Source organism: Sylvia atricapilla, chromosome 2, assembly GCF_009819655.1.
Source record: "Sylvia atricapilla isolate bSylAtr1 chromosome 2, bSylAtr1.pri, whole genome shotgun sequence".
Classification (NCBI taxonomy): Eukaryota; Metazoa; Chordata; class Aves; order Passeriformes; family Sylviidae; genus Sylvia; species Sylvia atricapilla.
Genome location: NC_089141.1, coordinates 25,065,055 through 25,086,315, shown reverse-complemented (window position 1 = coordinate 25,086,315; position 21,261 = coordinate 25,065,055). Strand labels below are relative to the sequence as shown.

The 21,261-nt window shown below is 45.3% G+C and overlaps 2 protein-coding genes across 3 annotated transcripts in view; one reads left to right on the top strand and one right to left on the bottom strand.

Moving 5' to 3' along the window:
- Window positions 1–2,788: 2,788 nt before the first annotated feature.
- On the top strand, window positions 2,789–7,012 carry DUSP12 (dual specificity phosphatase 12). Its single transcript, XM_066341039.1, has 6 exons — window positions 2,789–3,057; window positions 3,134–3,247; window positions 3,943–4,061; window positions 4,978–5,074; window positions 5,502–5,688; window positions 6,193–7,012. Exons 1-6 carry the CDS (start codon window positions 2,789–2,791, stop codon window positions 6,352–6,354), a joined length of 948 nt encoding a protein of 315 aa, XP_066197136.1. The 3' UTR covers window positions 6,355–7,012.
- The window catches only part of ATP6V1A (ATPase H+ transporting V1 subunit A), a 29,717-nt gene continuing 15,453 nt past the window's right edge, over window positions 6,998–21,261 (bottom strand). For both annotated transcript variants that reach the window (XM_066341037.1, XM_066341038.1), the window contains 12 exons: window positions 20,748–20,962; window positions 19,913–20,050; window positions 19,265–19,416; window positions 18,295–18,457; window positions 17,767–17,875; window positions 16,839–16,961; window positions 16,636–16,750; window positions 15,445–15,508; window positions 14,488–14,691; window positions 12,506–12,600; window positions 11,183–11,354; window positions 6,998–9,271 (listed from right to left, as the gene is read on the bottom strand). In XM_066341037.1, the coding sequence (XP_066197134.1) occupies window positions 9,179–9,271; window positions 11,183–11,354; window positions 12,506–12,600; window positions 14,488–14,691; window positions 15,445–15,508; window positions 16,636–16,750; window positions 16,839–16,961; window positions 17,767–17,875; window positions 18,295–18,457; window positions 19,265–19,416; window positions 19,913–20,050; window positions 20,748–20,962 (1,643 nt within the window). In that variant the 3' untranslated portion in view covers window positions 6,998–9,178. The remainder of the gene's footprint in view (window positions 9,272–11,182; window positions 11,355–12,505; window positions 12,601–14,487; window positions 14,692–15,444; window positions 15,509–16,635; window positions 16,751–16,838; window positions 16,962–17,766; window positions 17,876–18,294; window positions 18,458–19,264; window positions 19,417–19,912; window positions 20,051–20,747; window positions 20,963–21,261) is intronic.

Sequence of the window (21,261 nt, the reverse complement as noted above, 5' to 3'; positions counted from 1 at the left end):
GTGGAGGACTGCAGTGCTAACACTACCACTAGACCAATCTCTTAGGATCCTGCATCAAGCCCTGCCTGGTTTTAGTTGCAGACAGTACTGTTTGCCTCTGCATATTCACAGATTTGAAGGCTAACAGAGATTATTAGCCACCCCTTAGTATTCACATAATACCTGGATAATATAACCCTGCTGTAAAATTCATAGCCCCTTCAGTAACTTGCAGTTGCCTGCAGACGTTTTTCAGATCACTCAAGAAATGAATAATCTGGTTTTCCCCCATGATAGTTTGCTACAATTGTTATCTGCTTTCTCAAGTAAAGGTCCATACACAGTTTTATCTAGTTTTAATTTGCACCTGTCTCTCTTTTCAGTATGCTTTTTCCCCCCTGCTGTTACTGGAAAGTTGTCTACACTTTTAAACGCTTTTTCAGTAAACATTTTGTTTCGAGCTGGTGGCAGTGGCTACTGGAAGAGGACATTTTGCACATTTATGTAGCTTAAAATAATCTAAATGAGAGCTGTCAGAGACTCACCATACTCAGATACACAGGCACACTCTCTGGGTCACGTTTATGTGATTTAGAACTGATCCATCCAAAGAGGGGATCTGCCTTTCCCTGGGGCAGCTTGCCAGCTGGACTGCTGCACAATCACACAGACACCAGGGTAAGCACGGGAGGAGAGGCAGGATGGCAGCAAACTTTAAGCAGTGGCCTTGTGGCCTCCGAAACCCTGGGGTCCATCTCAACTACAAAGTGTGGTCTCAGTCTGCTCAGTGGGCCACAGCAGCACATGGAAACTCCACAGCTCTGGAAGCTGCTGTCACACTGCCCATCTCCCAGCAGGACTGGCAAGTGATGCATGCTGTCTGCTGCACTGGTGAGGAGGTGTCTCATGGGCAGCAACCTCAGCAGCATCTCTGTGGTGGCCCATCTCTCCTGCAGCACGACAGCTGCAGCTCCATCCGCCTCTCCTGTGGGAAAGGGATAACAACCTCCCTTCACCCCCGGGTTCAGTCTCACCTTATCAGGCCTGAGGTGACTGCCAGTCTCACCTCCTCCATGCCTAGTCAGCATCCTGCAGGGATCCCAGAGGCCCCCGCAGATGTTTTTGCAACAGTTTTGCCTACGACTGTCTCACACTGAGCCAAACTAGAACAATTCTCCCAGTGACAATAATTAGGGCCTTTAGGCTCTTCTATCCCGTATAGTAGAGACAGGGTAAGGTTCTTTGTCGCAGCCATGGAGAGAGCCTTAGCACAGGTTTTTATAATGAAATCTGGCATAATTAAAAAAAAAAGGGGGGGCGGGGAAGGAGAGGGGACCAAGAGCATGGAGCCCAGCTCTTCTCACTGGTGCCCAGCCACTAGGACACAGGCAGAAACTGATGCACAGAAGTTCCTTCTGAACATGAGGAAAAACTTTACTGCGAGGGTAACCATGCACTGGAACAAGCTGTCCAGAGAGCTTGTGGAGTGAGACAGAAAACAGCTGCCAAACAAACTTTCTAACACAATTTAAAGTATTAGAAAGCAGGGATTCTTTATTATGAGCGTGCTGGACACCCAGAAGGTATCTTCTCTGATTTAGGTGTGTCCAGAGTAAAATTCTATCATGTCCATACATATTCATTGCATTGTACTTCCTAGCTAATAAATACAGAAACATCACGTTTCCTAGAACCGATTTGCATGCATCCACCTCCTACTGGAAATCCTTTATGGTCCTAGAGGGTCATCTAAAGGGGTCTCTGGTGGTCATACTCACTGAGTGCCCCTGAGAGGAAAGCTTATGTGTTCACAAACAATTTGATGGGTGAAGGTGTGAGTGTTACTGTCTTTGAAAAGAGTCTTAATGTCTCTGCTAACCTGGGGCAGCAGGTTTGTTGCAGAGCCCAGACAGGCTCCTGAAACAAACAAGTGGGTCTACACAAACCTGAACTTCTAAACTTTGGGGTAAAATAGTAGGTTTAAGGGGGGAATGTACGGTAGACGGTTCGGGAAAGCTGTACCTTCCCAGTACCTGAGAAATGGAAGGGAAGAGGGAAACGTGCGCCTGGGAGTAGAGGATAAAAGGAGGCTGCGCTCTCTGAAACTTCGAGGGAGAAAACCCCGCGGGAGTGTGCCCCAGAGGACTCTCTCTTTATTCGAATAAAGTTGCAGGACTCCTGTCTCCTATGTGGAAGTAAACCTCTGGCATTTGTGGATTTTTCTGACACCCTCAATGTTGCAGATGACCTTGGCTTGAACTTCTCTTACGGCATGCGCTGCTGCTGCTTCTTACATGGCTTTGCCACAAAAGCCGCTATATTCCTCATAATCTGTTTATCCACCGGTTGCAGCTACATTTAGCATGCTGTGTGTCTACTTTTATACTCTTTTATCTATTTTGCTAGTTAGTATTTAAGCTCTATTTAGCAGCTTCGAGGGGAGCTGAAAATTTCTATTCTCTGTGTTGTCTGTCAGGAGTCTCCCTCACTGGAGATACTCCAGAACGGTCTGGACACAATCCTGAACCATGTGCTCCTGGACGACTCAGCTTGAGCAAGGAGATGGGACCAAATGGCCCACTGTGGTCCCTTCCAACCTGACCGATCCTGTGATATTTGTCTGCTGAGCATTTGTACAGAGACAGAGGGGTGGGGATAACACAGGACGAATTAAGACAGACACTCGTGGGCGCACGGGCACGCACAGCGGCGTGACGACCTCTACGGAAACCCTTCCTTCCCCGCTGCCAAGGGAAACGGAAAGCGCGGCCGTGCCGGGGGCGGCGCTTCCCTCCCGCTTCCCGCAGCCATGGCGGCTCCCGCCGGGATGGTGCCGGTGCTGGCGGGGCTCTACGTGGGCGGTGCGGAGTCCTGCTCGTCCCCGGAGGCGCTGTCGGCGGCGGGGGTGGTGGCGGTGCTGACGGTGGACGCGGAGGAGCCGCCGGCCGTGCCGGGGGTGCGGGCCATGCACGTCCGGGCGCTGGACGAGCCCGGCGCGGACCTGCTGAGCCGCCTGGATGAGTGCGCGGCGTTCCTGGGCGCGGCCCGGGCGGGCGGCGGCGCCGCGCTCGTCCGCTGGTGAGCCCGGGGCTGTGGCGGGGCGCGGCGCTCCCCGCGGCCGCCCTGCCGCTGACGGGCCGCCCTTGCCTTGCAGCCACGCCGGGGTGAGCCGCAGCGTGGCCGTGGTCGCCGCCTACCTGATGAAGACGCAGGGGCTGGGCTGGGAGGAGGCGCTGGCCGCCGTCAGGGCCGCCAAGCCGGACGCGCAGTGAGTGCCCGCCCCGCGCCCCCGGGGTCGCGCCCGCTGCTCTCAGCCCGCTGTCCTCAGCCCGCTGTCCTCAGCCCGCTGCCCTCAGCCGGCTGCTCTCAGCCCGCTGCCCTCAGCCCGCTGCTCTCAGCCCGCTGCCCTCAGCCCGCTGCTCTCAGCCGGCTGCTCTCAGCCCGCTGTCCTCAGCCCGCTGCCCTCAGCCCGCTGCTCTCAGCCCGCTGTCCTCAGCCCGCTGTCCTCAGCCCGCTGCCCTCAGCCCACTGCCCTCAGCCCGCTGCTCAGCCCGGTGTCCTCAGCCCGATGCCCTCAGCCCGCTGCCCTCAGCCCGCTGTCCTCAGCCCGCTGTCCTCAGCCCGATGCCCTCAGCCCGCTGCCCTCAGCCCGCTCGCTGTCCTCAGCCCGCTGTCCTCAGCCCGCTGTCCTCAGCCCGCTGCTCTCAGCCGGCTGCTCTCAGCCCGCTGCCCTCAGCCCGCTGCTCTCAGCCCGCTGCCCTCAGCCCGCTGCTCTCAGCCCGATGCCCTCAGCCCGGTGTCCTCAGCCCACTGCTCTCAGCCCGCTGCTCTCAGCCCGCTGCCCTCAGCCCGCTGTCCTCAGCCCGCTGTCCTCAGCCCGCTCGCTGTCCTCAGCCCGCTGTCCTCAGCCCGATGCCCTCAGCCCGATGCCCTCAGCCCGCTGTCCTCTCGTCCCCGCCGCAGGGTAAACTCGGGCTTCCAGCGGCAGCTGAAGCTCTACGAGGCGATGGGCTGCGCCGTGGATACCAGCAGCGTCCTCTACAAGCGGTACCGGCTGGAGATGCTCAGCGAGAGGTTCTCCGGTGAGTGGGAGCATCGCGGGTTCGCGGAGCGAGGCGCGGGGCAGTCTCCCAGGGAGGAGAACGGGCTGTCCCGGAATGAGCACAGGGGGCTGACCACGAGTATTGCCCTCAAAGCAGCCGAGCCTGGGCTTGGCCAGGGCAAGCATTCGCGTTATGCCAGCCCTGGAGAATCCCAGTTCATCAGTGGGGGCAAAAATGTGCCTTTGAGAGATGCGTGGTAAATAAGATCTGTAAGGAGCTGCGCTCTTTAGCAGAGTGCAAAAAATGGTAAAGGTCAATTTGATACTTCTTGTGATTTTTACATCCCTGGCAAAGCAAACAGCATCCTGAGAAAATATGTCAGTGTGATGAAAAAAATAACATGCAAAACTTAGACAAAGTTGAAATTCAGGTAATGAAGTAAACTTTTGTACTTTAATTCACAAAAGATATATGTGCATCAGTGTAATTTTATAATAAATTAATAATCTGTAGCTTTTCTTGCAAGATCCCAGTGTTGCGTAGTCAGCGTGACAGTGCTGTTGCCCTTTATGTGTCATTGTCCTTAGCAGTTCCCTTTTGCAGGCTGACTTTCTGTATTTTGGGCACTAAAACATTGGCAGAACTACTCAGAAACCTCCTCTGCGTTTACTTTCTGTTGAAGTAGGAACATAAAGCAAAATACCATTTTACCATGGTTGAGGGCATAGTCTAGATCCCAGTTCCTTGCATGAAGCAAATCCCAGTCTTAAGCATGGCAGGATGAGGCTCTTTTGTTTTTAGCTTAATCTGTTGGAATTGGTGAGAGAACAAATGAAAGGAAAGAAGGTGGCTCCTGCAGGCAGTGGCTGGGGCAGAGGCGCAGTCCTGTCTCATTCCCAGGAATGCAGTGTGGCTGAGCTGGTCTGATTCACAACATGGTCCTGACCCTCTGCAGAACCTCAAGACTTGCCCCGAGAAGTTTTTGCAGTTGATCCTACCACTGTATGTCAAACTGTGAACACAGAGGTTCTCTACAGATGCAGGAAATGCAGGTACTTTATATATATTAAAAATATGTATTTTTACATATTTATAAAATACTTCATGTTTCTCCTTAAAACATCATTGTGAAATCCACTCAAGAGAATAATATCCAGTGTAAATCAATGGGCTTGTCACTGATCAGGTGAGGGATGAGCTGTTGCCTAAGTTTCCACACTGTGTTTGCAAGAAAACCCAACAACAAACCAAACAACCAAACAAAAACAACCAAACAAAACCCACACAAAACCCAAAAAAACCCCTTTTCCTTCCCTGGAGTGGTGCTTGTGAACCTTCTTGTGAACCTTCTAGACTAATTAAAAAATGTAGCATTTGTACTTTCCTTTATTTAGAGTCAGGAGACCCCAATTTTCTGTTGTCTGTAGGTATGCCCAGTTAAAAAGTTTTTCTTCTTTTTCCCCATGTCCCGGGGGGCAGACGTGCTCTGTTCCGTAGCTCCAGCATTTTGTCCCACACGGAAGGAATGGGCCCGACAGCCTTTGCCCACAAGAGGATAACAGACTGTGCACGGCTCTCTGGGAATGGCCAGGAAAAGTGCACCTCCTACTTCATCGAGCCCGTGCAGTGGATGGAGCCAGCATTGCTTGGAGTAATGGAAGGACAGGTGAAGCTTTATTCTTGGAATTTTTGGTTTGGTGTTTTGGGGGTTTTTTTGGCAAAGGCAGAACTGTGTTTCTTTCCTGAAGGGAAAAACCCTCATGCAAGGTACTCCCAACCTTTCTGGCATGAATTTTGCAGCTGTGGGCAGATTCTTAAATGTAAAATAGTCTTTCACAAGTAAAGGAGCTGGTGCTGTGCTTTAGCTGACAGTGGCAGCCAGAATGTTGGACACGGTTTATTTGCTGTTTGTTTCTATTACTAGAAAGATTTGTGGGACTTCAGAAGCCTGTTGTGGTCTCAGGCTGACCGAGTCTTTTGAGCCCTGGTAAAACTGTCTTGGAATCCCACCAGGTCCTGGCAGCTGCATTTTCACACACTCCTTTCAGCCAGCACAGCTGCCTGCTACAGCCCAGGGCTAAAGAGCCCTTCCAGTTTAGCTTTTTTGCCTGTTTTTAACTAGATCCACATGAACACGTGTCTTAGACTGAGTCCTGGGCTTTTCTTGCAGCTTCTGTGTCCCAAATGCACATCAAAGCTGGGCTCCTTCAGCTGGAGGGGGGACCAGTGCTCCTGTGGCCGCTGGGTGACGCCGGCCTTCCAGCTCCACAAAAGTCGAGTGGATGAAGTGAGGACACTGCCAATTGGGAACTCCCAAACTGCCAAAACCTGAACTCATCGCTTCACTTGATGGATTTCTTAACATCTACCGAGAACTACTAGACCATGGAAAGGAGCTTATGACCTTTGTGAGGTGGTGGAATTATTTGAACATCTTCAGCTTGCTGTATCTCTTTATATATTCTATGAAATATCAGAACACTTTCTTCAAAGAGGTGTTACAGAGTGGTCAAATCTACAAGATGGGCCAAACATGATGTTTTTGGTGTATTCTTATGTGTTGCTGTTTACAGAAGGTCTCAACTCTATTCAAAAGGAGTTGCTGTGGCCAGCAGTGCTGCTCAGCTTCTAGTCCAAAGTGCCAAGTGCCCTAAAATGGTACAAGTACAGTTGTTTTGCATGCATGGTAGTGAGAGGCAAACGTACAGTTCCACTTTTATTGTATTAAAAGTAATCCTAAAAATACCTGCCCTAAGACTATTTAGTACTTTGGAACTCTTTCACATAATGTGTGAGGAGACTGTGCAAGCTGTAATGGAATAGGAGAACTGAAGTAGAGCCCAGCCAAAGTACTGCTTACAGTTTTAAAAAAATTGCTAAAGTGAAGAAGCAATTTTTTTAAAGCAAGTTGTGACCTTTTGTGATGGGCTGGTGGCATAGGTTTGGTTTGACATAAGAAAATAGGACGGATAAAATTTAATTTAAATCAATTTTATTTTCATTGACTCGAACAATTTTTTTAATTTATCTTTTTTTACACAATTTCCAGCAACATACATTATGAAATATACAAGATAAAGTAGGTGGTGGGGTTCTGCCCATGTTGTAATTCCTCCCACAGCTGTGGAAGGAAGACTTGCAGGACACAGTGAACATCAGAATCTCAACACTGAAAACAGACACAAAACAAAAAGGACAAAAATATATATGAAACTTTGAACTGGTCACACTTCAGGGCCAGGTACAGCACAATAAATATTAGAACTGCATTATCTTAGACATCTTCTGTAAAGTTTATAACATCCTCTATTTAAAGAGATAAGAACATCTGGTTTCTAGCATGAAATGCTACATTGTACAGTGGTGAAGGGTACAAATGATGAGCCCAGCAAGGGCTTGGATGGTGACTACTCATTCACACATGCTCGTTGATAAAATAAGCAGCATACACCAAAAGTTTAGTGAGCTGTAAACTTAAGCGTTCACTACCAGAATATCAGCTGGAGGAGCAGTTTCTCTTTTCGGGAGAACCAAAAATAGTCAATCCCTCTAAGTTTCAGCTGGGCTCTCCCCTGACAAACAGTGGGTTGATACCATAATGGAAGTGGCAGCATTTGGTCCGTAGCACAAGATCCCTTTGCATCACTACTGTTCAAAGCTGGCGCCGGTGGAAATACTTCAGTGCAGAATTAACGCTCACGTAGGCACGGTGTCACCAACAACAGGTGCTGTCTCAGGACTAATAAAGCAGGAGAAGGCAGCTGGAACCCAGCTGGGCACAGGATGCCACCTGTCACAATCAAGAGGGAGAGACTGGAGAGGATGCCAGCATCTCTCTCTCTTGCACTCTGGAGCAATGGGATGAGTGCTGGTCTCAGGGATTTTGACAGAAAGGCTGCATTCTGCTCATTCCTCATCTCAGTCTAGTTTTACCAATAAAAAAACCCAAGAGACAGCAGTTTCAGCTGCTTGACAAGAGTGCTTCCAGAGCACAGAGCAAAATGCCAGAGCCACTGGTTTCTCTTGCATCGTAATCAACAAAGCAGGGGTAAATACATTTTGTACTCATCTGCCTTCCCCCATTCATCCCCTGCTCCCAGCTGAGCATCATACATTCCTCTTAGACAGGAACTGGGGACCTTCTGTGCCACCACCCAACAGGCCACGTGAGCACAGGTGGAGGAAGGAGGCTAAGCACGTGCTTTCCTTTCCTTGGCATAACCTGGGCATTGCACTGGGGGCAACTGCACTGGCAGAGCACCACCAAGGAAGGACCACGCTGTGGTCAGCACATGTGGCATCACTGTACCTTGCCAACCATGCCCTGCAGTACATGGCAGCAGTCACAAGCTTCGCAAAGTAAAGCAGCTGAGTGTCAGGAAATTTTATGGGACGAATAGGAGCCAAGAAGGTAAAATTCTGCTGGAAGCTGAGCACCTATGGCTTTGATTTTAGCTGATGCTGAGTCCAACAGTCCTATCTGTATTAAACAGGAAGATAAAATTGTGTTTCTCCAGTGTACAAAATTATACCAGTCGCTTGTATATGCTTATCTTCTAGTTAGTCCCAGCTTGGAGAGGACCAGAACTACCACATTTCAATACCAAAAGACTCAGCTGAGAGACTCAGGAATGACAGAGTAGTGAAGAATTTTTGGTTGTATCAACATGTCATCAGAATATGGTCAAAAATTCTGTTTGAGAACAGGGAGTTCTATGTCTGATAGTCACTTAGCAAAGTGCCAGGTGTAAATGCCCTTCCCACTGCAAGTTCGCAATGTACCGCATGACTGCATGAAGACCTACACCTCCTCTGCCAGTGCAGCTCAACTGGTTACATCCCGAGGTGAAAGACTGGTTACCAGGAGAGCTGGGAGAGGAAAGGTAAAATTTTTCCCACCCTAGAAGTGTACAACAGCATTTCCTCACTCAGCCAGGCCCATTCACACATCACTCACCACTTCAGACCCACAAAGCAATGCCAAATACAAACTAAGAGGAATGTTTTTTGTAAAGACACTCTCTGAGTATGAACAGGGGAAACATACGGTTATTTATCAACTCAAGTACTGTTGCATCATTCTTGTAAGGTAGGGAAGCAGAGGAGCTGAGATGAGGAACTGAGAGGACAAACTGGAGTGGTCACAGAGGTCAAATCTAGTCTTCCAGACTGCGAAATGCATTCTGCATATCCTCAAACAGCTGAGCATAGTCCGCCTTGATTTTTGTTTCCCCATCTTTGACTGGGTCCTGAAAGAACACAGCAAGTAAACAGATCCATCAGGAAAAGCCCATGGTACATAAGTCAGCCCTGGTTTGCCACTGCCGTAACCTCCTGACCTGAGGATTAACACTTGCCAGCTGCAGAGCAGGCATTGTAGCTCTGTCTTTGCATCCTGTCTGTCTCACCAACAGCCAGAGGGTTTAAATCTCTTTCTCTTCCCACATTAGTAGAGCAGGCAGAATGAGTACTGGAAAGAGATTTCTTTTTTCATGAGCAGTGGTTACTGCACTGAAAAGCAACTGATCTGGAAAGCAATCAAAAATACTGAGGGTCTTGGTTAATGCTGTGGTTTAAGAGTTGCAGTGATTAATACCAGCTGCTATCTTGACACCAAATGCAGTGCATCTCCACTAAGTAATGGAAGAGTTACTCTGCCATTACTCAGAGGTTATTTGGTTCAAATTTAAATGCATTGTGTAATCATAAAAATCTCAAAAATATCTTGGTACAGCTTCATTTTCTCAGAATACTTTTCATGAAAGAAAGGCAAAAAATGCAACTGTCAGCTTTGTTCTAAGGCTGCAAGGTTTTCTCTGCAAGAAGCATTAACTGTCAGGCTGTGAAATCTGTTCAAGGTTTTCATCATTCTCCTCTAAATGCTAAGATCCTCTGGGTCAGTGCAACTCTTGGTAAACACAGAGGCCTTACATGTGTGGATGCACTTCTTACATTGTCTTTCCAAAGTACTCAAACTGCAGGATGTAGGATATCTGAATCCTATCACCTGTCAGACTGCTATCTGGGGAATACAATTTTCCTTTCATAACTATTAGAGGTCCAGCTCCACTTAACATATATTCACTCACTGGATTCTCTTTTTCAGCCATGCCATCCACTGCTCTGCAATATTGCAGGTGCCTGCTGGTGGGCCAGGGTTTGTAGGCAGTGTTTTAATTATCCTGTCTCTACCTAACCAGTTCTCAAAGAAGCTCATGTCCCCAAAGGCATCTTGTTATGTTCTTGATGCTTTGAGAATATGTACCAGGAACCCACTTACTGCAGAAACATCCCAGTACCCTGCAGGAACAGAATACATTGGCATGGCAGAACATTAAATTCTAAACATATTTAATCCAATGCTACTTGTTTTCTGAAGATTTGCAGTACTGACTTACATGAGTTTTAACAGAGTAAGCTTTATATTTCATAGAGGATATCAGTCAGTATCATAGGTTACTACTGTCCTACCAGTAACTGCTAACCCAGCATGCTCTGGATGAGTCTTAGTAAAGCTGTACCCTAAAATGACAGCTACTGTGAAGTAAACCCAGAGCAGGTGCTCCAATCCACTTGTTTTGTTTTAAGCCTATATGTTAAAGCTACTCCTCCCTTCCTCTCCCCACTTCCAGCAGTCTGTTTTATATTAAGAGACAGGTATAAGCAGCCTGAAGTTTAAATCCAGGAAAAACTGAATGATAGAAATGTTAACTGAGCTATTTTCAATAGAAGTTAAGGAAAGAAACGCTCCTTTAATAATATATGATGTGTCCCATGTTTAACTTCAGGCTGCTTCTCTCTGATAATAGTCTTGTTAGAATATGTTATAATATTTTTACAGAATTTTATCATAAACCTCCCAAAGCAAACAGGAAAAGGTGTGTGTACTGTTACCATGACTATATGTAACAAAAGAGACTGCTGAAGGCAGGGCTGCAGGGCAGTCACACAGATGCTGTGCAGTCAGCATCACCTGACTGGATTTCTGCACTGACCATTCCTGTGCTCACAAACCAACTCTTTACTGTCTTCAAAATGATGGCAAAGAGTCTCTGTTCACAGACCTTCATCAAAGGTCTTTGGTCACACCACTGAGTCAGTCTTTCAGAGGCCCTGGAAGCTCACAGGAAGCAGGAAAACCCCCTTCCTTACAAACATACCTTGAACTTCATGGAGGTAAGTCTGTAGAGGATTTCACTCATGTTCTCTCGGATGATGGACCATGTGATCTTATTGTCACTCTGAGCTGTGGTTTCTACAGCACGCCGTGCCATGTCATAAAATGCAATCATGTTGGAAAGCATTCCCACTGTTTTATAAAAAGGGCAGAACCTGATGGAACAGAAGAGGACCTGTCAGGCATCTTGGAACAGTTAACAGCATTCTCCCCTGACAGAAAGAGTGCCAGCCTGCTTAACTCCAGGGATTGTTATAGTATACTGCCAAAGGAGAGGGGCTGCCTCAAACAGGTCCCACATTTTTGAAGTCAGACTGCAGACCAAGACAATCATCCTGAAGCTGATTGAAGTTGAGGTTTCTGAAGCAGTACCCAAACATTCAGGCAAAACAGGAGTGAACAGGAACTGCTGCTCTGCAAGTCTCACGTTTCAGTCTGTGCCAATGTTAACAAGTGAAGGAAAACAATGAGCAGCCAACAGAATTCCTCCTTCCTGTTTTGTTCATCAAGGGAGCAGGTTTCCTCCTAACAGCCCGGGATGACAGCTCTGTAAGTTTCTTTGCTCACAGGAAAGGGAGTTACTCTATGACAAGAACACTTCATACAGTTCAATTTTTAATGGTTAGTTGTGTGCCATAAAAGGCACCTCATTATTATTTATGTGCTACTTCTTGGGCTTCCTACAGCATACACACATAGCTGCCCTAGTAACCTGATCAAAGGCACACACTGTTACAAAATGATGGATGTCTATATTTTTAATGATAAAGTACTTGAGACTTCCTCATCTGCCTGGGCTGGGGAGTGGGATGAAGTACAAAAAGGCCCCTTGTCAGGCTGTTAAAACACAAGAATAGCAAGGAAAGAAGAAAAGCAGAGTTCACTAGGGAGAAAGAGAGAGTAAGGGTGTTTTTGATGGATCAAACTTACACAAGAATTCTGCAATAGTAACTGAAAGTAGATTCTTGCAGTCCCCTGTGTATTGACGGAATAAACAGGAAGACTTGGGATGTTGTCTATGAAAATAAAGCAGTCCTGTCTCTTTAGACATGCTACTGCAGAAACATTGGCTAACAGAACAATAGAGGAAGACCTGGGAAGCCCAAAGGGTTCTGTTTCCAGGAGGAGTCTGCATGCCTTGGGTAAGACAATGTGAATGCACTGTTAAATGGGCTACCTAAGCACAGTTCTTCCACTTCTTTAGGGACAATAACATTAATTTCTGCACTGGTCAGCTTCCATGTAGAATAACTATTAATCCAGACTGCACAGGACCAAAAGGGCAGAGTGGCCAGTCAGATCTCACCTGTCATAAGGCGTGTAACCATTCTGCTGCAAGAAGTCATCTTTTATCAGCTTGGCAACCTCCAAGGTAATTTTATCTGTTTCTGCCAAGGAAGCCTAGAAAAGTAAGGTAAACAGTTTAGTACTCAAGTCCATGAAGACACAGTGCATCCTGGTCAAGAACAACTGTCTTTCAGTACCTGTCTTCTTCCTACTCTCCTAAGACAGCACCAAGCAGAACTGTCTTCGGGGTATTTCTCACTCCCTGCTATAGAACAGCCAATTTAACTGATTGCCAGATTAAGATGGGCCAAACAGTAAGTCTGCTTTAAGTCTATCTGATGAAAAAGGGAACTTCCTTCCCACTGTTTAAGAGCATGGAAAAGCCACCAGATGCTGAAAATGCACAAGGCTTTGCTATGAGATACATTGAAATGTCCCCTTCCTACATAAAGAGAAATTAATTTTTACCTTCCTCAATCCTTATGGAAGAAAGACTAGATCTCAGCATGCTAGACCAAGAAGCAAGTAAAGGATTTGGTACTGTCTGCACTGTTACCAATGTCCTTTTCCCACCTAGATCCAAGAAAAGGAGTTGATGACAATGCCTGTCATACTCCACAGGACAGCCACAACCCTGCTGCACACTGCTGCTCTTGGCAGCACAAGTAGCTCTTTTCCACCTTCATCATCCTTTTGCCAAAGGGGCCTGATTGAGCTTTAAGTAGCTTTCTAGACAGGAAGTTTGGACCTTCTTTCATGAGGTGACTAACAGAATTCAGAGCTAAAAAGAAAAACATACACTGACTGTACTTCCACAGTTCCTCCTTTCTAAAGGTTTGATGCAGTTGTTAGCCAAGCCCAGTCAGAAAGGAACTGTCAAAGATAACACCTGAGAAAAAAAATCACCAGTTCCAGTACTTCTATCATGAGAACAATGCTTAGTCACAAGTATTGACTCATCAATATCCCTTCCACTCCAAGGAGCCAATCCCACCCTGCTTTGCAAACCAGTCTTTTAGAAGATGGTCTGGTAAACAGACAACTGCAAAACATCATATGACCCCATTTCCTTTTCTTCAAAGACACATCAAGAGAAGAGAGTTCTACTGGGCAAAATCTGATGAAAGGTCTTGTCTTGGTTGGACTAGAATGTCAGCAAAGAGACAGAGCACCATGAGCAAACTTCCTTCAAGTAACTGTATTTAATACATGTTACTACACACTACTGCAGCTCTGTATATCAAAATAGCTCATCTGAACATCAAGGAATTAAACTACTGTCAAGTATATGCCAGGAACCTGCCAATTATCATATTTACAGTGCTAAGCTGAAAAAGTTTTCACTGGGTCCTTTCTGAGAGCTTTCAATGGAAATTTTCCTGTCCAAGTTTAGCTTTCTCTTCAAAACATTGAAGTGAAAAAAGGAAATTAAAGAATGCCTGCAAAATGGAGCCATATGTCACAGGTTTCCAAAGAAAAAACAGATAATCACAAATTTTTTGAAAAGCATACTTCACTTTGTTTCTATAGGCAACTTGTAAATGCCAACACCTCTGTCCTGCAGCTGGCAACATGGTTTCTAACAAACTGTAACCCTTCAGATTACTTCAACAGCAAATAGGCGTTTGCATAATTTCTCTACAAAGACTGCTTCCAATGGAACAGTACTTTAAGTTGCAGCAAAGGGCATTTCAGCAATACTAGAACAGTGAAGCAAGTGAACTTTAAAGCAAGCAGATGTCCCACAATCTCATTTACATGAGAAAAGTAGCACCAAGCCAAGGTTTAGCAGATCTGAAAAAGCATTTGTCATGAGAAGTCAAACATCATGTAGGAAAGTTGGAATAAAACCCAATTTGAGGTGAGAGAGTCTGACATCTCCCAGTGATCTTTTGTGTGCAATGCAGTATCCATCGAGTTTGCTCTAAGACATGGTCAAAAGCCTGCACTTACCACAAGGAAATGGAGGATGGCTCAACAACACCACATCTGGTCACTCACCTTCCCCACAAGCTGCACAATCTCTGCAAGGTCCTCTTCCTCCTGCAGGATCTCTTTGGCCTTTGTCCTGAGAGGGACAAATTCTGTGAAATGCTTGTCATAGTACTCGTCCAGGGCTCGTGTGTATTTGCTGTAGCTGATCAGCCAGTTCACAGATGGGAAGTGCTTGCGCTGTGCCAGCTTCTTGTCCAGGCCCCAGAAAACCTGCCAGAAGCCAGAAAGGTCAATCAGTTCTCCAAATCAAAAGTGAACTAAAATAATTGAAGGTTATTTAAAAAAAATGCAGAGAGCAAGTCGAGCAAGTTGGAGTTAATGCAGCATGGCAAAGGCTTCACAAATGGAAGCCTGGGAGCCTGTTAACTATAGCAGTGACATTCAAATAACACTTCCCAAAAAATTATGCAACTTCTAAGCTGAGTTCAGATTTATTCAGCTTGAGACTGCTCCCACATGAGCAGTCAGTCAAGCAATTCAATACTCAAGTCTAAGTGGAAACCCAATAGATGTAACTGCTTTTCCCAAAACTGCAAACACTTGCAAGACACTCCCAGTCAGCTTCTCTGAGGATTTTTTTGTGGTTTTAATGCACCTGTTTAAGGAGTGGTCTGCTTTCCATCTCAGCTGGAACAGCTACATTTGCAGTGCAGCTCAATGGGCAGCACACAGAAAGCACACAGATATCCCTGAGCAGGCAGGAAGGAATGGCAGATATCCCTGAGCAGGCAGGTTGGAAGGAATTGCTGCCTTCTCTCCCCCTCCCAAAGGGATCTCAGACACATCAGTTGGAGACCATCTCACAAGGTCACCTTTTTTACAGTGTTAGAACGTTTTCCAAAACATCTACAACACTGTCTCTATCCAAGCTCTCACCTCAGCCACTGGCACAAATGTGCTGAAGTACAACCATCTGGAGTCTTAACAAAGGGGACAGAAGAGCTGCAATTTTATGGGACATACCTGAACAATGCCGAGGGTAGCAGATGTGACAGGATCAGAGAAGTCGCCACCTGGGGGAGAGACACTGAGCAGGAAGAGACAGGAAAAGGTTATCAGAGTTGTTTTCACAGTTCAAACTGAAGTACTGAACATATGATTGACAGCACAGCTCAGTGCAGAGAAACCAGAAGAATCAAGGTGATTTCAAGTAAATAACAGGTTGCAATATGTTTGCAGAAAGTGCTTGATTACCCACACAGGTAATATCAAGCATACCAAAAAATAGTTACATCAGTGACTGATGGACAGTATTAAGGTGTAATTTCAGTCACGTTAGCTCCAGGTAGTAACTCCAGGTTGGATCATCAAACCTCTCTCAATTGGAACAGATTCAGCAGAAGTGCTGATAGAACATCATGAATACACAGTGCAGTGATTTTACAGGAAACAATATCCCAATTTGAAATTGTTTTTGATATTCACCTATACAGTAACTACTTCATTTGTGCTTGACACTCCAATACACACCTTCCCAGAGATATAAAAAAAATAGGCTTCCAACCTCAAAAGCAGAAAGCCCTTATATATGCATGTTGTGAAGAGCAGAACTAAGCAGAACAAAAAAATCCGCTCTGGGTGTTGTTGCAGATGCCAGAGGCCCTCATGAAAACACAGGGAATCCACTTTTCCCAGGTTATGATACATAAACCAGTATCACCTAGGAGAATGCCTGTGGACAGCATGCTTTTCACAGCACTCCATGTGAAAAGTAGTGTGCTTTTCACTGAGATATGCTACTCCATGGAATCCTATTCTATTTAAGCATGAGAGTCATGATTTATTGTGCCCCCAAGTGCACACACTGTTGCTCTAGCTGCCCCTTCTTTCCTGCCCTGAGCGTGGTTTGACACACTTTTCAGAGAGCTCTAAGGACATTCTTTCCTGAGCCACTTGATCCGATTGCTGTGCCTATGATTCCACACCTCACAGAGCTACCTATCCACATTGATTCCTTCTGCCCCTACTCACAATTTAGCAGCAGTTCTGGGTAAACAGACACTAAGTATCTACCTACTCATTCCAGTATTTTTACATTCTGCAGCTGCACAGAGCAATGAGACCTTCTCCTCGGGCAAAAAAAAGTTACTGTGTCATACAAAAAGAGCGAGAAGAACTGCAGCCAGTGCAGAGGCAAAGCAAGGCAACACTCACGCTCCAACAATGCTGACGCTGCCTTCCCTCTCAGGATTCCCCAGACACTTCACCCTCCCGGCTCGCTCATAGAAAGAGGCCAGACGGGCACCGAGGTAGGCTGGATAACCGCTGTCTGCAAACACCAACACACAGAGATTCAGTCAAAGGCTCAGAGTTTAAGGGCTGCACTTACAAGACTGGGCTGAGGAAAGGCTACTCACCAGCTGGCATCTCAGCCAGTCGCCCTGAGATTTCCCTGAGGGCCTCAGCCCATCGGGAGGTAGAGTCTGCCATCATACTGACATGGTAGCCCATATCCCGGAAATACTCAGACAGGGTGATTCCTGTAACAAAGACAACAGCGTGCTGCAGGATACAGTTCAGAAAGGAATTCTGTGCTCATATGTTGCCAGAAAGATACAAATAAACCAAAATATTTGTGTTTACATTTTGATGGAAACGGACAATGAAAGTTGTTCTTTCTTCCCGCTGTCTTTTTCTTTTTTTGCTGTTGCTGTTTATTTCTTCTCACTCTCCTCATTTTTGTTTATGAGCCACACAGACTCATCTTACATTCAGGTGTATTTCTTTGAAGAGACACTGTAATGTCAGTGATGCTACTCTTTCCCTCACTGAAACTGTGAACAAAGACTCTTCTTACTGTAAAATGTCTCCTTCCCTTTCAAAGCACCAGAATACAGGAGTGAGAAAAGGTCATGTTTTATCTGAATTATCTGACAACTGTTTATAAAAAAGAATTTTAAAAAAGCCTTTAAGAAACTGCAAAGGAAAGATTAGTCTGCCAACTCGGAGAATACTATTCCTGTCCATTAAGTGGCTGTACTTGTCAGCAAAAAGCTAGTCAAAACCTAAAGCTTACAGAATTAAAACATGCAGAAAATCTACACAAGTCCTGGCACAGTAATTTCACCTTATAAACAAAATTTACTTAATATTCAGAAATGGCAATTATATGCAAGCAAGTCAGACTCAATTAAGATCCTAAGACTTGATGCAGGCAAGGTCTGAAAGGGTTTACTTCTGAAACTAGACAGGCTTTTTGATATGGCCATCTCAGGAACCGAAAATACTAGAGCATGACAGCTTGCTTTATGCACACAAGTTTCTCTATCCTCTTGTAAATCTTACCAGTATAGATGGAGGCTTCTCTGGCAGCCACAGGCATGTTGGAAGTATTTGCTACCAGAGCTGTTCTCTTCATGATGCTTTCTACCTTGCCATCAACTTCCATTGTTAACTAAAATTCAAGAAAAGGGAAAACATCCAAACTGTAATAGTTTTTGTTTATTTTTTGCTGCTTGTTTTTTTTTTTTTTACTGTTTTACTTGCCTTGTTTCAGGATACTTTCCTCACAGCTATTCTACTAAGAGCAGAGATGAGATTCAAAATTTTAGGATATGGTGGTTTGTCTTTCAGACTGCACACAGCTTAACTTTTTAATGCACATGCTTCTGCCTCACCTCATCTTCTGCAACTGAGGGGTCACTGAAATAATTCTTGAACAAGCCAAAACAAGCAAAAGCCAGGGCTTTGAGGTAGGCAAGATGATCTTTTCAAGTCATTCTACCAACATACTATTTTACTTGGTTACCACACCAGTATCATAGCAAGTCTTCCCAGGAGAAGGTTTACTCTCCATGAAATCTCCACACTAACCTCAGGGAAATCTCTCAGCACTTCAGACATTTCATTTCCTCTTTCTCCACAGCCTACATAAATGATGACATCACTGTTGGAGTACTTTGAAAGAGACTGTGAGATGACGGTCTTTCCACAACCAAATGCCCCAGGAATCGCTGTTGTACCCCCTTGTACACACCTGAGTAAAGAAAAAGGACTCTGATTTGCAAGGAACTAAAAAACAGCTCTTTCCCATCTTAGAATATATTTTCCACTAGAACACTCTCATCAAAAGCAGAATGACAGGAGTTAAATTCAATGTTCTGGGTGAGAAACACAGATGTATTTCACTAAATTAAAGCATTGAGGGATTAAACCATCCTTTTCTTCTCCTGTCCTTGAGGTGTGTGACTTATGCTGATACAACAGCATGACTTTTGGGCTTGAAACATAGCAGTTTTCACAGCTGGAAGCAGCAATGGAATGCAAATGCTAAGAAAAGAACAACTGTACTTAGCTGTGCATTATAGAGTAATGTTTTAGGACCAAAATAGCTGAATTCAGTGTCTTAGAAGTTAGCTGCTTAAATGAGCAGTTTGTGTTACAGCTAAGTGCAGCAGTTTTCCTACGTAGCAACCTCAAAATCATTGGAAACTACACATCCTCAAGACCATGGAAAGATACCCTACTCATACATTCAAATGAAGATAGCAAGCTTGAAAGCTCTAGCCTTTCTGCACGTGTGACATGGTTATGTTAAGTTTATGCATGTCCAGTCTTAAAAATCAATAGATGGGAACAGTTTTGTTAAACTTCCTTTTTCCCCCAGTGGATTCACCTGCCAAATAAATATGAGAAGTTCAGCCTAAATATTTTTTAAGATTACACTGTGACACATGGTGAAAGTTTACCCTTAAAAAAAAAACCCCAAGGCTCTATGGTCTCCCGCCGCTGCTTCCCCCTAAGAGAGATTTCTTACACAGTAGAAAATAAAGGAAGTACTCACGGGAAGAGGGCATCCAGGACTCGTTGGCCAGTTAATAAGGGATGATTGGCTGGTAACTTCTCAGTGACAGGACGGACTTGACGTACAGGCCACACCTGCACCATGGTGAACTTCTCCTTCACACCTTCAAACTCCAGCTCTAACACAACATCCTAAGTGACAGCACCAGACAGGTGAAGTAAGCAAACAGCTGCATGCTGCACCAGCATACAAATTCCCATTTTAACTACTCTGCACAGGCTTTTGCTAACACCACAGAACTCTTAGAACCTCAACAAGCAATTATCACCTCCCAAGGGAAGGCTCTTTCCCATATTTACAGGGCCACTGAGGGAAAACAGTGCAAGATACAGCATACATTAAAAATATGCTTTTGAAGACCATTTTACATATTCATAAGATACTGTAGATCCCCACAGAGGTCATCAAACATGGCACAGTGAAATGCCATTGGGAAGCCATATACATAGAAAGTAGCTGCACAAAATAACAATGCAACCCCTGCAGGCAGGGTAGCAGAAGTGATCATTAACTCAGACACCTTGTTGCATGAAACACTTTAGCTGGCCTCATGCAGAACAGAAAGAGTACATCAACCTTATAAAAGAGACATGGAAAATACCAGCAACTGCTGTTTGGGAGACTTACTGAAGTGTCATAGTTTCCTGGAGGAGCAATGTATGTAACTGTACCCCTATTCCGTGGGGGCAGCATGATTTTGTGTTTGATCAGGGAGTTTTCATTCACTACACCATAAATATCTCCACCAGTGATGTGGCTGCCAACCTAAAATCAGAACAGGTCTATTAGTCATAACTTTTAAAAAAGAATCTTGACAAACTAAAAAATACTACAGCTATTAAGTCTAGTACTGTGATTACCCCTTTTAAAAATTCCTTGTTACAGCACAGTAGCTCATTTAAATAACTCATTACTCCAACAGCATTACTAGCAACACTACCTGTGCTCAAGTGCCTTTCAAGGCTCAAACAGGAGCAATTACTGACAGACAAAAGGAATCTTCCTCCTTTCTTTTCCACCTCTCAATCTAATGTGCTAAGAGAAAGGATAGCATATGCTAAGCTGCAGGGTTGGAAAAAAGATGCTGCAAAGGCCTAAAGCCATGACATTTTCCATCTCTAAGGCTACCTTTACCATTTGCAAAATGTGTGCTGCAGTCATTCTTTTTTGCTCAGGTAACACCTGCTTCTGCTGATACTTACTGCAACTGCACGAGTTTCTCTGTGGTTTGGTAAATTCATTAAAACTCTGTAAATTTCTCATATGCAGCAGCAACACACCGTAAGTCATATCAAGAAAGTTTTGGTGATCCCCATCCAGTCTCATACATCAATAACAGCTCCTAGCACTCCTTTTTGCAAACTTCAATAAATACTGCATTAACCACAGGTCCCACACTGCTCCAGCTCTAAGCTCTGGGGGTGGAGGAGCAAGAGGGGAACACAGAATTGTCAGCACCTACCCGCAGATTTTTGGAAGGTGTGAAGTCCCATTTGATATCTCGGCTCAAAGCTGACACGTTGACACCTCTAGGGATATAGATACTTTTGGTCAGAGTGCTGATGTCCGAGAGGGGTCTCTGGATACCATCAAAAATGGCTCCCATAATGCCAGGCCCCAGTTCCACTGACAGGGGCTTCCCAGTACGGAGCACAGGATCTCCTACAGAGACACCAGCTAAAGATTTGCTGAGGAAAAGTTCATCCAGAACGAGGGAAAGAAACCAGGCAGAATTCATCGGGTTCATAACATCATACTCCCAAATCCCTTTTCTGACTTCAGAGTAATACTATTCCTGTGTTACACATCACCACTTGAGAAGCATGTAGGCTTTACTCTAAATTTTGAATTTGATCAAACAGCGAAGTTCACCATCCTCTAGAGAGGCAAAGTAGTGACAAATATTCTGCTTTACAATCATTTGTTCAAGTCAACTGTTGTTGGCAACTAATGTCAAATAATATGGATGAGTTCAC